This window comes from Caloenas nicobarica, chromosome 6, assembly GCF_036013445.1.
Source record: "Caloenas nicobarica isolate bCalNic1 chromosome 6, bCalNic1.hap1, whole genome shotgun sequence".
Lineage (NCBI taxonomy): Eukaryota > Metazoa > Chordata > Aves > Columbiformes > Columbidae > Caloenas > Caloenas nicobarica.
Window position 1 is genome coordinate 14,429,289 of NC_088250.1, and position 16,794 is coordinate 14,446,082.

The 16,794-nt window shown below is 34.0% G+C and overlaps 1 protein-coding gene across 4 annotated transcripts in view; it reads right to left on the reverse strand.

Annotated features, from left to right (window-relative positions):
• Nucleotides 1-16,794, reverse strand: part of GLS (glutaminase) — a 59,811-nt gene that overhangs the window by 26,836 nt on the left and 16,181 nt on the right. For 2 of the 4 annotated variants that reach the window (XM_065637457.1, XM_065637456.1), the window contains exons 6-11: nt 16,132-16,295; nt 10,203-10,261; nt 2,626-2,658; nt 2,302-2,360; nt 1,425-1,491; nt 832-882 (exon numbers count right to left, since the gene is read on the reverse strand). In XM_065637457.1, coding sequence (XP_065493529.1) covers nt 832-882; nt 1,425-1,491; nt 2,302-2,360; nt 2,626-2,658; nt 10,203-10,261; nt 16,132-16,295 — 433 coding nt within the window. Of the gene's footprint in view, nt 1-831; nt 883-1,424; nt 1,492-2,301; nt 2,361-2,625; nt 2,659-4,165; nt 4,216-9,088; nt 9,124-10,202; nt 10,263-16,131; nt 16,296-16,794 lie in introns of those variants that run through there. The other 2 variants (XM_065637459.1, XM_065637458.1) reach the window with 2 other exon arrangements.

The following is a 16,794-nucleotide window of genomic DNA, read 5'->3' on the forward strand; positions in this document are numbered from 1 at the left end:
TAGGGCTAATCACATATCCCTTACTTCATAAACAGTCATTTGATTTAAAGACTAGAGCGGGTATATCCCAATACAAAAAACTCAGAAAATTTGCATTTAAAAATATTGTTTGTAATTTGCATAGCTAGGAGCAAGTCTCACGAATCAAAAACAGATTCATTTTGAGACCTAAACTCTGGATAAAACAAACAAACAAACAAACAGCTATCCCAGACAGACTGAATCAGCAACACAACTGAAACTGCCTCTTGAAAACTCCATGCAGCAGAGCTGAGTTGTGAATGTTTTAACACTGGGAAACCCTCATTGACGAAACACCTCACACTGGCAAAGTTCTCATTTTGTGACAGTTACAAGCAACTTGCTGAAAAAGAAAAAAAAAACACAGGGGACAGGAGAATATATATGCCTATATTCTTTGTTTTACTTACAAGCATTGAATTAAACAAAAAGAAATTATATTAATATCATTATTCTGTTTATAGCACTGCCCCTGAGCTTCCAATAGAGCATGCACACAGTTTACAGCACAATAAAGATCATCAACCCAAAGAAGCAGAAACATTTTGTAATACAAGACATTTTAAGCTTCTAACTACTAGTGTTTAAGACCATTGCTAGTTTACATTAGCAATAAAGGCACTGATACATCACCTAAACAAAAGCAAATATGGACACATCAAATACACAAAATTTCCAAATGGAGTTTAACAGAAGCTGACAAGACTAACTATAAGTCATTAAAGCCTTCATATCTAGGAACAAATCAGTTTCTACTGCTTATAACAGTAATTCAGATCTATAATGAGTCTCAATTTTAAAGTCAGTTACCTGAAAATAGAAGTCTAGTATAGCAACCATATCTGTGCCCTCAGGAAAGCACTGAGAAAGAAAAATAGAATCTTTAGGTAACATATATTTTTTTTTAAATATTGCTTCTAGAGAGACATAAATTAAGCTATATCGCTGTCAGCATGTTAAGCATTAGGTAGATTTAAAATCAAGTATTTATTTAAATGTAACAAGCAGCTATATTGAAACAAGTCAGATTTTTAAAATAACAGTGCAGTGATGTCAATAAGCTAGGTATTAAAATATTTTTCACTACAGCTTTCGACATCTTTAAATCTGCAAACTGCATCTAGGATTTTTATAAAGTCATCTATAGAGCACAGATTATGCATTTTATGACAAATGGAACAAATTATCATGGCTGTGATACAGAAAAAAGATTACAGGTGTTCTATTATAGTAAGTATCACACTTCCTAAATGACAGCACGTTGAGTAACAGTACGAAAACATATACAGTTTAGAATAATTTATGCCATACTGTACATTAAATAAATTTGAAATCTTCATAGACTATGAAAAAAACCCACACACTACACAGTCTTCAAAATATAATAAACAAGAGAGACCAACCTTTTTTTCTTTCAAGTAATAGCCAATTGCAAAGTTTCTATCTCCACTCTCTCTTTCAGACTGGAACCTTAAAAAAAAAAAAGAGAACATGTCAAACTCTCAAAAAAAAATGCTGAACTTCAGAGATGTGATTCAATAAAACTGCATGTAAAGGATACATTAATCTGAACACAAATATTCTACTAATGGCACAGAAGATCAAATGGTGACGAGGCTGATGGCTGCACTGTTTGTCGTGATGCTCATGTTCAGGATGGAGCCTGAAGGAGGAATCTGTACGGACACATGGGTGAGTAATTCTCTCCTGTCTGGTTCCTTCCATGCTAAACACTTTCGTGTTAACAGAGCTCAGGAAAAACACTCCTCCTTCTCCTTCTCCTCCTTCTCTGCACCTGTGCTGCCTCAAAAAGCTCTTGAGATTTTTGGAATGCTACACATTGAGCTAACGGGGGGGGAAGTGTTGTAGAAAATAATTCAAATATGCAAAATAAAATTCAAAAAAACCATGAAGAGTCTCAGTTGCATAAAGTGTGCTTTCTAAACACCTGATCTGCAGCCATCAACATGCAGAGTTTAATTTTTAATCTGAATGCCAGGAAGGTAAGAGTTGCACTTAGAGCTCTGCCTGCCATAGCACCAACAGAGCACTACGACAGAATATTGACATTTCAAAGAGATTTTGTGAGATTTAGCCACACTCCTGTCAGAGACATGCACAACTTCAGTTCTTTTAAATTTTAAGCCAAAGACACCTTCTAATATTAGGGAGGAAATGGTAGTTTCAATGTAAATAACTAAACTTTGCCATAAGCTCAATATGCCAATTATCAGTTGAGGCATTTTCCAGCTAACTTCATGAAGTAAATAAGATACTTACGTAGCATTACTGAACCCAACATACTCGTTACCAGCCATTTTATTCATGAATTGCATCACCTGTTAGAGACAGAAAGGAGGAGGGAAAGCATGCTAACATTGCCAGACATTAAAATGTTATAACTAACGAACTTTCAATCCAGCCTTACCCTAAACCTTGTAACACCAATTTTACAAATGCAATCCAAATCACTGAATGTTTAAACCACCAAGATAAAAGACAAAACATTTGAAATTACTAAAATTTCACTTGCAATTCCCTTGCCATCTTGGGACTTTTACCATTAAATTTTATTTAAAAAGGAATATTGTAACATTAACTTACGTAGTCAAATTTTTCTGCATTATTTGCTCCTTGCTGAAAGAAAAGAAAAAATAATTTACAAGAATTGTTAACATAAGAAAGAAGTTAGTTCACTTAACAGTATTAGGATTTTTAATGCATATAACTACGGTATGAGGCTAATTAAGAATAAGGTACTACAATCATTTCATATATTAATGAAAAAATTAAAGTGTTAGATAAGTAAATCTTTAATTATCATTTAAATTAAATAATCCTATAAGAGTCTTATCAAACACCTGTATGTTGGAACTGAATTTAAACCGAAAAAGGTATGTTTTAAGTGCTCTCTATTCAGCTTTATGTGTTTAGCATAAGTAATGTAGTATGTTAAAAAAATACAAAAGTAACTACAGTCAGGATAATTATAATGAAAACACTAACTTTTTATAGATTAGTAACCCAAAGGTATTCTGATACTACCAAGAGAGCTGAGCATAGGAAAGTTCAGGCTACTGAAGTTATTTCCATGGCCAGAGCCCATACTGAGCATTTAGATTGAAAACTTAAAATAACTGCATTTAATCAAATATATCCAATTAATACCTGATTGAAGTCCTACCTCCTAAAAATTAAAACAGTTAGAAAAATAGAATGTCACGCCATAGAGTACATTATTGGGCTAGCAATGTAAGGAAAAAATCTAAATCAAACTTAACAAGGATATTAGTGAAACTGAATTATAAGGGTTGGGTGTTCTGTTTTTTCAGGGAAGATGAGGGGTGTTATTTTGGGGCTTTTTTTTTTTTTTCTCCTCTCCTGTTTAAGAACAATCCGAGATTTAGTAGCTGCCAGTTAAGGATGTATTAATTCTTTACAGGTCTCTGACAGGTGATCTTTCACAAATTCCTATAGCAAGACATTGAAAGAGGGGTGGGAGGTAAAAAAAAGCAAATGTTCTACTGGGGAGAGTTTTAATTTAGGTAGCCAAGCAGAATTTTTTGAGGAAGTTTAAAAAAAACAATGGCATCACATACACAAGTGGAAACAACGTATCTGGAGATGTTTTTTATGAATAATTTTAATATTAAAGATACTTGATTTAGATAACAAAACTCTGTTCAACATATCTCAGTTCAAGACGCTACTTGCGCTGTGTTTAGTATGGGAACGGGGAAGGACGTGGAAAGAAGTGAAGCTTTCTATCTATTAACTAATATTTTACTTAACGAACTGTGTAAAGCCAGTCTCATGTCCCACTCTGTATGTGGGTTAGGGTGTTGCCGATAACCTCGGAAGCCCATGCATCAGCTCATCTACACGAGGCTGTGCAGCCACACACGTACCATCACTAGCTGAATGGAACACCACGCTGCTTGGTCAAAATTATGCGCCAGTGGTTACCTTATGCTTAAAGGCTAATAACTTTAAAGGCAATAATCTCTAGCTAATTTGCAATAAGATTAAAAAAAAAATCATGATACATTTCATCAAAATGTTCCTGTATAATATACCAGAACACAAGTCTTAAAAAATTAACTCCAAATCTGTTCAATGAAAAATAATTAAAAGAAGAAATTACCAACTTCATTGAACTGTTGCAGTTGTCAAAATATTCCATAGATCCTAATGCTGTAAAATATGTAACAACATTTAAACCACAAAAACCTTTTCAACCTTTCAAATGCACAATGAACATCTTTTTCTGGGAAAGTGGGTCAGCATTAGTTATGGGATGCTGCATTGATAATTGTATGGTTAGACATGTATAATAAATTGAAACAAGTTCTTTTGTTAAAAAAAGGAAGAGGGAGAAAGGGATCATGCTTTCTGCAAAAATATAAATACATAATACTTCACTTTTTTTTTTTCCCAGTTGAAAAAAAAATTCCTAGCTCTTCAACAAAAACCTGGCTTTACTAGCAGCACATAAAATTCGTGGGCAACAGACTCAATGCAAACTTTTTCCACATCAACTTGTTATAGAAAAGGTTTCCCTTTAAAATTAACATCTAATTTCCTTTTGGGAAGAAAATCTTCTGTCTCCTAACTCAGATGATGTGGTTCTAGTCATTGACGTTCCACACACTCGTATAGGTACTTTGTATCAAACATAAAAGCATCATTACTGAAATCTGACTGCTCGTATATCTAAAATATTTGCTTAAGTGATCATACGACCAAGACCTCAGTAGGGATTTAACTGTAATGTATTAATAAAACAGAAAACTTTTCTTCCATACACATGACAACTAAAAACCCCAACACATTAATTTCCCTCTTTCAGCAGCTGACAGAGGTGTGCTGCCCCTCCTAAAAAGCTGAAGAGACACAGAGGCAACACACGTTCTATGATTAAAATGCAATTGCAAACATAAAACCCTCACATTCAGAATACTGAGCAACTTTTCCAATGTAATTTAAAAAAATGTAAGAGACAAGAAAAATTCTGTTCTTGCACAAGTGCTTCTTATTGTAATGCTTGATTGTATAAGCCTATGAGGTTGGGGGCACCGCAACAATATTTCTTAAAAAGCATTTTTATCGAAGTTCAGGTGCAAATTTATCTGTCTAGAACAAAGGAAACGTTCCATGCACTAACTCCACATACACTTAGTACATGTATAGGAACATATGTTCATATACACACTTGTATACATGTATACATGTATACATGCTTGTGTGTATATACATATGAAAACACTTCTAAATGAATACAAAATGAAATTGAAAATGTTGCAATTGAAGCAGACTGATAGGCAGAAAATTCAAACTTGCAGAAGACAGCTCAGTAAAGTTTTGTAAACACTTAAACCGCAATGGACACTATGGCTGTCAATCATAAATTTGAATTTTTTGACTGTGTCAGGTTTTAGTGATCTTCCCTCCTCCCCCCTTTTTTTAAAAAAGGTACTTCTATAATTTGTATTTCTACCACAAAAATATAAGCAGTTGCATTGGTTGCATGCCTACATGTACATTGGAAAGAAGAGACCCATGGATACTTACCAGAGCTTGCAATGACAAAATCAGGCAATATTTATTTAAAAAGCAGTTAACATTAGCCACTTTTCACTGATCAGCATTCAGTGTTTATACGATTAGACCACATAAGCTCTTACCATGTGTCTCTTGTTAAAATCGTTTTTCAAATTTTGAATCTAAGCCAAGCTAATAAAAACATCTGTATCATGAGAAGTTTATAATCTTCCAATAATAGAAGATTATTTTAAAATTAATTTCTGGAATTTTTTTAAACCAAATTTATAACCAAACACTATACTGCAACAAAAACATCCGGAAAAAAAATTATGATGCTATGTCAGAGTGCAAGAAAACTTTTTTTTTTTTTACCTTTGTGCATTTTACATTAACTATTAACATTCTTATTTTAGTTTTCTGTACTTACACACATTTTAAATTTTATTTGTTAATCTGGGCCTGTTCTGTGAGAACTGGTGTCCTGACTGCTTAGTGTGCCATTTTCAGCTCTGAAATACTTGAGAGCACACTGTCACAGACAGTATTTGATCCACTAAGACCAATACTCTTACTATTTCAAATACATGTAAGTATTATTATTGTGTCCTTCAGTATTAAATTCTTGCATATGTGATCACATGTAATTTATAATATCACTACTACATATTCTATGTCAAGTAACATCCAATACATTTGAGTTATAATAAAAAAACAACCGCAGAATAATATGAATGTATGTTCTATCCAAAATTAGTTACTACGAGAAAATTAATAACCCAGGAAAAGAGGAAATTTCACTAAAATAAAGTATCTGGCAGACAAGATCACAACACCAACACAGGTTTTAAAGCGGTGTGCATGTACATTTACACATCAGTCTATCAGGAAGGATAACTGGACTGGGTAGCATAGAGCAATTGAGCTAAGTCTGTACTATTTATTTAACTATACTGTCAAATAAACAAATAAACCATGCATTTTCCCATCTCTCAAGTATTAGATATTTTTACACCACTTTCTGACACATTCATTTGATGACTTTTCAGCATATTTAGAAAGCTCTGAAGTATATGGGATACACCTCTTTATGTTTCGTACAAAAAAAGAAAAGCCTTCATTGAATTAAGTCAGTAAGATCAGTATCTTCATTTTCTTGTGCACCCAGTTTTCTTCAAGGACTATATGAATACTCCTATGCCCCTCAATGTGTCTTAAATGCTCTCCATGTTAATTCATACTATAAAACACCTCCCTTCACTGCACATTCATGTCTATCGTCACTGTCTAAGATTGTGTGTGTGGTTGTCAGCACTTATCAGCTTTATATATATATATATATATATATATATATATATATATATATATATATATATTTTAATATGTATTTACCCAAACCTTTGCTGTTACACTAAGAAAGCTTTTATCTACAGATGGACTCTCAAAGTATACAATAAAAATTATGTAAGATTAATTCCGTGTACTCTGGTGAATTCTTCCCCAGTTGTTTGTCACCTTCTATATATTTCACTCTGGACCTTTCCTCTTCATCCTATTTGCACCCCTAAGACACCACTCTCTCAAGGCACTAAAAATACCCGGAAATGGGCAATTACTGACGCAACCACATATATTCCTGAAGCTGACATGCTTTGGGAATTGAGTTGAAGGTTTAAGAAAAAACAACAGATCAAAGCATTAAATTCTACCCACACTACAGGCAATGAAGACTTTTCCCAGTCCGTGTGATGCACAGAAAGCTGTGTGGTTCAGAGCACTGCATCTGTACTAAACCTCTGCACCAGCTGAATCATCTTCTTCCAAGCACCTGGATTTCCTCAGGGACATGGGAGAATTTACCATTATATCTAATATCACTTTTCCAAAACCTCCTGTAATTGCCACTGCAATTTTCTTTTGATAACAATTACTTTTAAATTATTATAACTATGTAATTTATGTAGCTAGTAATAAAGGCAAATGGCTGTACAATTACAAACAAGGGAAAAGGTCCTTAGGGTTCTTCAAAAATTTTATTTCATTAAAACTGGCCCACGGGATGTCTTCTTGCTAAAGTGTTTTTATCATAAATACATGTTTTAAATTGCTGGAACAGTCTGTGGAGTGTAATGCAAGTACATTTACAGCACAGCCGTGAGTTAAGGCACCAAAGCGTAAATACATCATAGTTCCAAGCACATGACAGTAGGAGGATCACTTAAGCTGGTAAAAGTATGACATAGTTGTGCCTAAGCAAGCCAAATGTACAACTTAACATGCACATATGCTTTGTTATTTATTATTATGAATAGCAAAGGCTAAAGATAACATTACAGTTTAGGTCAGTGCTCTGTTCCAAGGTGTATATACCAAATTCAGCATCACATACCCAGTTCTGAGTGTCTTCTAAGACCTCTTTTTTCCCCTCTAAAATGTTCACATTATTACGTGTTCTGACAAAAAGATTAGTCTGAGTATCACCTCTTATCCACAAGTAATCATAATTTATGTCCGATTCTAAGGGCAGTTGTGTGCAACATCATGCATACTAACAGCTGCTGAATTCAGTACAACGTATGTGAATTTTGAAAGAATTCTTATATCAATTTCTCACAAAGAGATTAAAAAATGAATTGCAAATGAGGTAAAAGCATTCTTAACAATGAAAATCAGCACCAATCTCCCCATAGCTATCAACATATAAATCTGTCATACATGGTGAATTAGACCATGTTTAATAATGCCTTAATTTTCTTGGACTGTAGGAGCCATACACAGTCTTCAAGATGTGCAAGTAACACCTTAAATAAACAGAATGAATGCAGAGGAACTGAGGGCAAAACATGGGTTAATGAGGCCACTTAAAAAAAAATCTTAGATTAGATCAAACATAAATGTGAATTACTTAAAGCACGCAATAATTAGTAGGAATATTGTTAAGTTGCAGATTGTAAAGAAGTTATTTCACAAAAAATATGACTTGGGTAACTTCGTACCCATGACTCACTATGTGATTTTCTTCAGAATATGTTTAGTTTGGTTAGTTATTCAAATGATAAATGGTATCTTAGTGGAAGCAGTACATAAAATAATCTCCATTTTAATCACACTGAAAATAATGGAGTGTGATAAGTATGATATGCGCCCATTAGACGTGCAGTTACCACATGCAAAGATGTCAGTGCAATGCAATACTCTTCATAAGAACAGTACAGCAAATAAATAAATAAGAAAACACCCAGCAAAAACAACCCCCCAACCTTCTAAGAAATATCACGATTGCATGCAGTAAACGAATCCACGTTATCTATTTAGAAGTACACCATTTATCAAGAACTATGTGCCCTCTGCAAGAGGCACATGCTTGTGTTTTCTCTTAGGACCAGGAGGGCATGTTGTCATAGGACTAACATTTTGACATTTCAGACAAATGTGTTAAATCAGATTTTAAAATTCACTATTAACCAAGTGAATTTCAATGCTCAGTCAACCTTTAAAAAAAAATATTAAATGTGAATAAATTTACCTGTCATACTTAAGGCCATTTTCTTTCACCTACAGCTATTAAAGATAAATGTCTTTAAGCAGGAGTTGTTACACAGAAAATCATGATCTAAGTAATTTTAAAATCAACAACTTGGAAATAGGAGGTAGGAAAAACACTGTAGCTAATGGAATTTGAAACAAGACCAAGACAAAAGCTATAAACAAAATTTTTAGACCTCTGAAATGACAGTATTAAGTTTTGTACTTCAAAACTCCAGAGAACTGACATGTTCCCCACAATTCTAAGTGGTTACCCTTAAAAAAAAAAAAAAATTGTTTTTGTATGAGTGGTTACCAAAAAAAGGCAGAAAATACAAGTAAAATATCTAGCAAACACTAGCATTACCTGGAATTTACACCACTTACAGCTTCAAGAGGTATATACAGCTATTCTAAGGGAAAGTAAAATACAGCTTCCCAAAAGTCACAAGATCACAGACTAAAGACGTTAAGTCATTATTCAGTTAGATTTTATGCAGTAAAATAGAGGTAACTGTTTCCGAACACACTTCTTTAAGAAAGAACATTTAACATCTGAACAGAAACTACATAACATAGAAGTTAAGCATAATTTACTTGCACAGTATGTTAATAGCAGACAAATTCAGTACTAAGACTGAGGTGCAAATATAGCTGCACTGCTCCTGCACAAAGTACAGTATCTTCCATTGCTTCTGCACAGCAAGAAATATTTGGGTAACTTCATGCTATATAAGTGCATTAGGCATTCAGGAACATATTTCTAAATGCTATAAAGTATATTCCTGAGAACACTCTCTTAACATTCAACAAGTATGAGGCAATTCTCGAGAGAGACTATCAAGTGTTGTGCAGTTAAAGAAGGAAACAAAGTAAAAATACTAAAGAAAAAGAGTCTTTCAGCTGCACCATTACTTTTTAAAAATGGCTGGTCTAATATTGCATTTGTTTGAAGTGTTACTTTTTCCAAAACATCAGAGCTTCTCTATCCACTAATGAGTAAACTGCCATTAGGTATTACACACACAAAATAAAAACAGGCCATAATCTGTACAAGATACTTTTTCTACACTCTATTAAAATACTCTGAGAGAAACTGAAAATGAACTTTTTACCTTGATTAAAGACGTGACCACAATTGCTCCAGCATTCACCATAGGGTTATGAGGCTTGTCTGTGAAATAAGTTTTCAATTACAAATATATCCCAAGACATTTGTCAAACAAACCCGGTCAAGTGATTTATATTAATGTATTACTTAAATGTATGACTTAATATACATATATTGATATATATTAATGTATGAGTTAAAGCTCTGATTATGGTATATGATCCTAAATTAAACTGTAACCCAACATTATACACAATTTTTTTGTAATTCTGAGCAAAATATTTTACAGCTTAGAACACACTCAGCCGAATGCTACTTAACAGTCCAATAAATCAGTTTAGCATCATTTCTCTTCTTGAAAATTTTTAATCCTCTCCAGTGTTCCAAGATTTGATCAACGCAACATCTGCAAGTGGTACAACCTCTAAGGGACCTCACGGCTTTTCTCCAAGTTACCAAGTCTCAGCAATCTCAAAAGTGTTCATACAAGTCCTTTAAAATAAAACAGAATTCTTGAATTTCCTTTCTGCTGTACATAAATACAAAATTCTGATTCTTTTTAAGAACGAGAGGTTTCTATTGGTGGCTACTGAAATACAAATGACAGTTTACTTATCCTCACTAGAATTTGATTTATAATTGACTTGCATATACCTGCTACACTTAATTTTTTTATTTTCATCACTAATCTCCATATTTAACAGTGGTTTTGCATTCCCAATCATTCTTGGCTACTCATGTGAATGAATCACTTTTTTTAAAAAAAAATTCTTTTTCCAAAAAAGTTTTCCTATCAGCTCTCTACTTTTCCCAAATACAAGTTTTCACTCATCAACATCTACCTTCTACGGTTACTACTTATTTTTAACTAACATTTTTCCTGTGCCTTCTAACTAGGATGTTGATTTTTTGAGGGTTCTGGCGTCTGAAAAATGTCAACCAATTCTCAATACATTAATACTGTGACAGGTTTGAATTCTTCTTTTTATTTGCTGTCACTTTGCCTCCAAATTTGAAAACAATCTTCATTTAACACACACAGTATGTCCACTATTTTTATAATACACAGACGATATTCACAGTATATACACACACATGTATTTTCCCATGAAAATTACACCAGTCATGGGGAATAGCACTTAGCGATCTATGGCTATCAAGTAATCTCCAAAAATTAATCATCTCAAGTTCCTTTGAGTATTTTTCAGAAAGTCAATATTAAAAGGAACTTCTAAAAAAATCAACTTATTCTATTTGTGAAAAGGTGAGACCAGTATCTTCTGTTCAAAAAAATGTGAAGCTCCCCTAAAATACAAACTTAATGTCTATATACTATTTTTAAAGTTGTTAGTGCCATTCCTAATCTCTCTGTCACAGATTCATTAATTGTTCTCATTTCATCTGATTGTACTTAAGATTCACCTATATCGAAGATCCTGTCCTACTCATGTCAATAACGCAAGTAAACTGGGTCAAATGTATTCAACTTTTGATTAAAACCAGACTCTAGGTAGCAAAAATGTAGTATTTCCATAGCTTCCTAACTCCGTATCTCCTTAGGGACCAAAAACCCGACCACCAAAGATGTTACAAGCCAACACAACACAACACTGCCTCCATGCATGGTGAGAACAGGCTGTCACCCTCAGTTCTTGCTATGCTTGTCTTGATGCCAGCTTCCTCTCATCAATATCAGTATCATTCCAGTCCATAAGCACGTTAACGACTTAATCATATACAACCCATTCTAAAAGTACTTTCAGAAACGTTTTGCTCTTGATTCTTCTGCACATCTCTATGGCTTCAATTTGCCACACAGGATAAAGCAAAAAAAAAAAAAAATCCCAAACCCCATGTTACATGTATACTTGAATAAAAAGCATATGTAATATTTATTTAGCATTTAGCTACTCAAAAGCTTACCAATGTGGTAAGTCCATACAACACAACACACCCTCAGAAATTCTATTGCATGTCATTTCCTTGAAGATGTCACCACTTATGTTCCAAGTCACAAGGCATTCTTGATCACCTTTTCCTCTACTCCGAAGATTCCTGTCTCTCACTGCTTAACATCGCAAACTACATGTACCACTTCTGGCCACTTCACAACCAAAACAGCACCATGTCCTGACCTCACCTGAGGAATGGCAAGACCCTTCTGATTAAATGAAACACGGACTTTCCTGAAATGAAGTTGTGTTTTGTTCCCTCCTTGAGGAATCAACAAGGAACGATCACTGTCGGAGTGTTAACAGCTAAGGGGGGGTTACAACAGCCCAGCCTACCAAACACTGACAAAAGATCTTTGAGGGCCTCTCCTACTGCTGCCTAACACCAGGACATCACAGAGCGAGGAGGACACCTTCCATCAATCTACAGCCTCTCCTAAGCAGAATAAACCCTGTCAGAGTACCCACGTCCCAGGAAAGCGATTTTTACTATTATCTGGATAGCACCAGATAACACTATCCAAACACTTCCCATCCATAGATATCTGCAACAGACAGATAAACTTCTGTCTTGCCACAAGAGCTACAGGCTTCCTGCAGAGGTGGTGGATGTTCCGGGCCTGTCAGTGTTTAAGAGGCATTTGGACAACACCCTTAACAACATGCAGGAACTTTTGGTCAGCCCTGAAGTGGTCCAGCAGTTGGACTAGACGATTGTTGTAGGTCCCTTCCAACTCAAATATTCTGTTCTGTAATGAAGAACCTCTCCCCAGACTTATGATACACTTGCCTTTTTTAAGGGCCTCGAAATAAAAAGCTTACATTCTGAACAATTCCTGCTAATTTCAAAGAAGAGATGTATTCCATTCCCATCAATAATACTTCCATTCCCAGGTATTTTTCACCTCTTGGGGATGTACAGGTTCTGATGCTACAATAATTTTTAAGGAAAGTCTTACACCAGTCCCTTTCTAAAGCGGCAGCAACTACTGATTCACCTCACATCAGCAAGGTGATTCCATATTGTACAACAACAAGGAATGAGGATTAATACTGTAATTGCAAGATTTTGCCAAAGAGGTGAACAAACTCATGTATTAATCTTTACAAAGAGGTATCAAACTCTGCAAAGCTAACTGATATATCGCTAAAAAACACACACATACACTATATATAATCAAATAATAAAGGAAATGATCTGCTCAGATTGAAAAAAGAAAAAAATCTTTTTCACAACTTCTCTGCAAATCTCTTATATTGCTGTATCATCTCATACTTTGGAGTAAATTCATGTTTTTATCCTTAATGAAAAGCACAAGTCATAACAACCCTTCAACTTTAACTGGGGTGCCCTGATTAAGTCTCACACTGATTCAAAGATTTGCCTCTTGCATAAACAACCCACCTAACAGCCTCTGAATAGTAAATATATTATTCTCTGATACACTGCTCTCTTTTTGCTGTGGGAAGCAGATATTTGGCAAGAAAAGCCTTTTACACAGAGAAATGCAATATATTTAGAAGGTATATCTAAATTCAAAACTCTAAAAAAATCATTTATTACTGGACTAAGTTCTACAAGCCATTTTATTACTGAACTAATTCTACAAATAATGATCAAGAGAAGGTCCCATGTATGAATAAGAGATACTAACTGTGCATATATACAGGTATAGTCAGACATATCGCACCATCAACTCAAGAGGCATGAAAAAAACCTGCAAACTGCTCAATGACCATAAAAATTATTCCTGACGCTGCCTATTTCAGACACATTTTACTCTGTAAAATTCCCAATCTACTTCTATCAACTAGAATAATCTGGTTTTAATTAACAAGGGAATTGTTTTAGTTCTCCAGAAATCTGAATTGTTTGATTTGGCAGATGTTCCTTTTGATTAAAAACGTTTTAAGATTGAATATTCACAAGGCTGCAGAATTTCCACATTTCCATTGCACAGAACAGACCTTACTCAAAACATACATGATTCTCAGTAACACATTTTGTTATATGTTGGCATTTTTAGCTATGATTTTTAAATGTCTTGTAATATTCTCCATTCTTTTCAGCTTCAATCTCAATACTAGTAAATAAAGACATGAAAGAACATCCTGTTTTATGAATCTTTAATGTGGTAATTATAGAAAGTAGCTTCAGATGCATGTCTAACCAGTTTTCAAATACCCGCATTTCACTTCACAAAATCCTGATTACAAACACAAAATTCAACTATATCACAATAATCAAAAAGCAAATAGATTAAATATCTGTATTATATATAGACAGATTTTCAAACCTGGTCTTCAAGGTAGTTATGCATGTTCAAACTGCCAGATGCTCTGCATATCCAGACTTCATACATCAACTTAAGTCTACAAGTAAAGCATAATCCCTTCTTCCCTCCTCCTCCTCCACTGGTAGAAAACTCAGCTTCCCTTTCTCTCTCTCTAACTGAAATGCTCCTATTTATTAGAGTTTTACCTTCTGTTTTAGTCTTTCCTTTAAGGACTGTATAGATAAGAGGCTGTTTGGGTTAGTTCTAACACTTTTTTTCCATGTCAGTTGTATCAGCCACACAAGCATACACTTAAAATGTAAAATTTCTATCATGCTAATTAGCCCTCTCTATTAATTTCACACACACTGGTCACACTTTCAATAATCCTAATTCTCTTATAAACACTCTTAAAGTGTAACAGTAATATAATAAAAGATCACAGCCTAATAATTCATCTTCTCTCATAGTTCAATTTTAAAAGTAGCAATAAAAACTACTAAAGTGGTAAAAAACTACAATGCTTTAATTTTCAGCACCATCGAAACTTTTCTAGATGAAAGCTTTCTCAGGACATAAAAGGCAGTCTTTTTCACACTGTACAATGTTGTATTTGGAAAAAGTAGGAAAGCAAAAACAAGACAGCAAAGCTTGACAAAATGCTTAATTCCCTCTTGGAGATATATAAGCATGTTGGTATTTCACTACCAGTTAATAACCTAGCAAAAAAGACAAGAAGTTGTCAAGATCTGTTTTATCTGAAAGTTTGGAAAGAGGATTTAAATGTATGGACTAAATATAATTATGTACTATTTATATGTTAATAATATAGATATTTAAGTCAGAATTCAATACAGCCCTTGATAAAAATATCGTCCAAGCCTTATGCTCTTAATTAAATATTAATTGCAATACCATAGCAACAGAAACATTCTCTGTTCTCTTACTGAGAAGGATCCACTAGAAGAAACATTTGTGTTTCAGAGATAACATCCAGTATTTCCTCTAAGGCTACATGAGTCATCCTTCTTAGATTTTTGCTATATTGTTTTTAAAAATGACATTTTCATGCTTGAGAATTAATATAATATGAAAAAGAAATAATCTAGATAAGTATGTATGACAAATTCTTGCTAAGCAACTCCTGCCACAGGAAAAAAAAGAACAAAATAAAAACATTGTTTTGAATCAGTAGCCAAATTCACTTGAGAATAATCTGTGGGAAGATGTGTTGAATTTTGCTTTCTGGAAACCAGCCAGCGCTGGCCTTTGGCACCAGTGCCTGCTTGTCAGAGGGCTGAGAAAGGAAGTGATATCCATGTTTCTTAAAATCAATTTAACATCTTTGATTCTTTCACCATCATTTTACAGAAGGCACGATTAAGGAACATTTGCTACCAGCTCAACTCAAGAAATATACATTTCAAATACTTGCATTATCAAAATTCGTTGTTTTTTCCTGCAGTTGGATACTAACAAATAGAACAGAAGTAGTAAACTATCTTTTACTAGCATTCTAAATTAGGTAAAAGTGAATGACAAAGGATAAGCCTACCTTGCTGATGGCAAAACATTTTGGGACACTGTCTAATAATAAGACTTAAGAGGATACAGTAAAATGAAAAGACTAAAAAAATGTGTAGCTTGTTTTATAATTTTCTGAAATGGAGTATTTGCATTGTTAAGTATTATATATATATCTTACCATCTTCATTCAGGAACAATTTGTTGAATCTTAATCCACTAGGCTCTTTACCAACATATCTGTGCACGTACTCTGTACCAAGGTCATTAACAGCAATAGCGTATTTCAAAGGCTTTACACAGGACTGAAGACAAAATGGAACTTTGGTATCACCAACGGAATGCCTGTGAAAAACACAGATGAAGAGGTTTGAAATTTCCTATTTGCCAGCTGTGACAAGTAGAGTGTTAAATGCTTCATTTATTCTTCGACCTGCCAGGACTATTAACAAAAACAACCCCCAAAAACGAAATCATATTATTACTAAGTCTCATTTTGAAGAACAGAAAAAAAGATTTAAAGGTTTTAACAATTGCCTCCATAAGCTAAGCATAGCAAAGTCACTTGCTGGTCCTTACAGAGATGTAACAAAATAAAAGGAAGTTCAGAAATGGGTTGGTACCAGAGCAAAAAAATCACCCCAGAGCTCTGTTAACACACTTACCCTACTCAATTGCAGACAACATACTCTATAAATAAATAAATATACATATATATATATATGTCTATGTGAAGAAAGATGAGATCCAATTCGGTTTTGGAATTCCAGGGCAAAAATTATATAGCTGTATTGATACTGCCTTTGATAATGGCATAGGCATTTTATGACAATTATTAAATGCT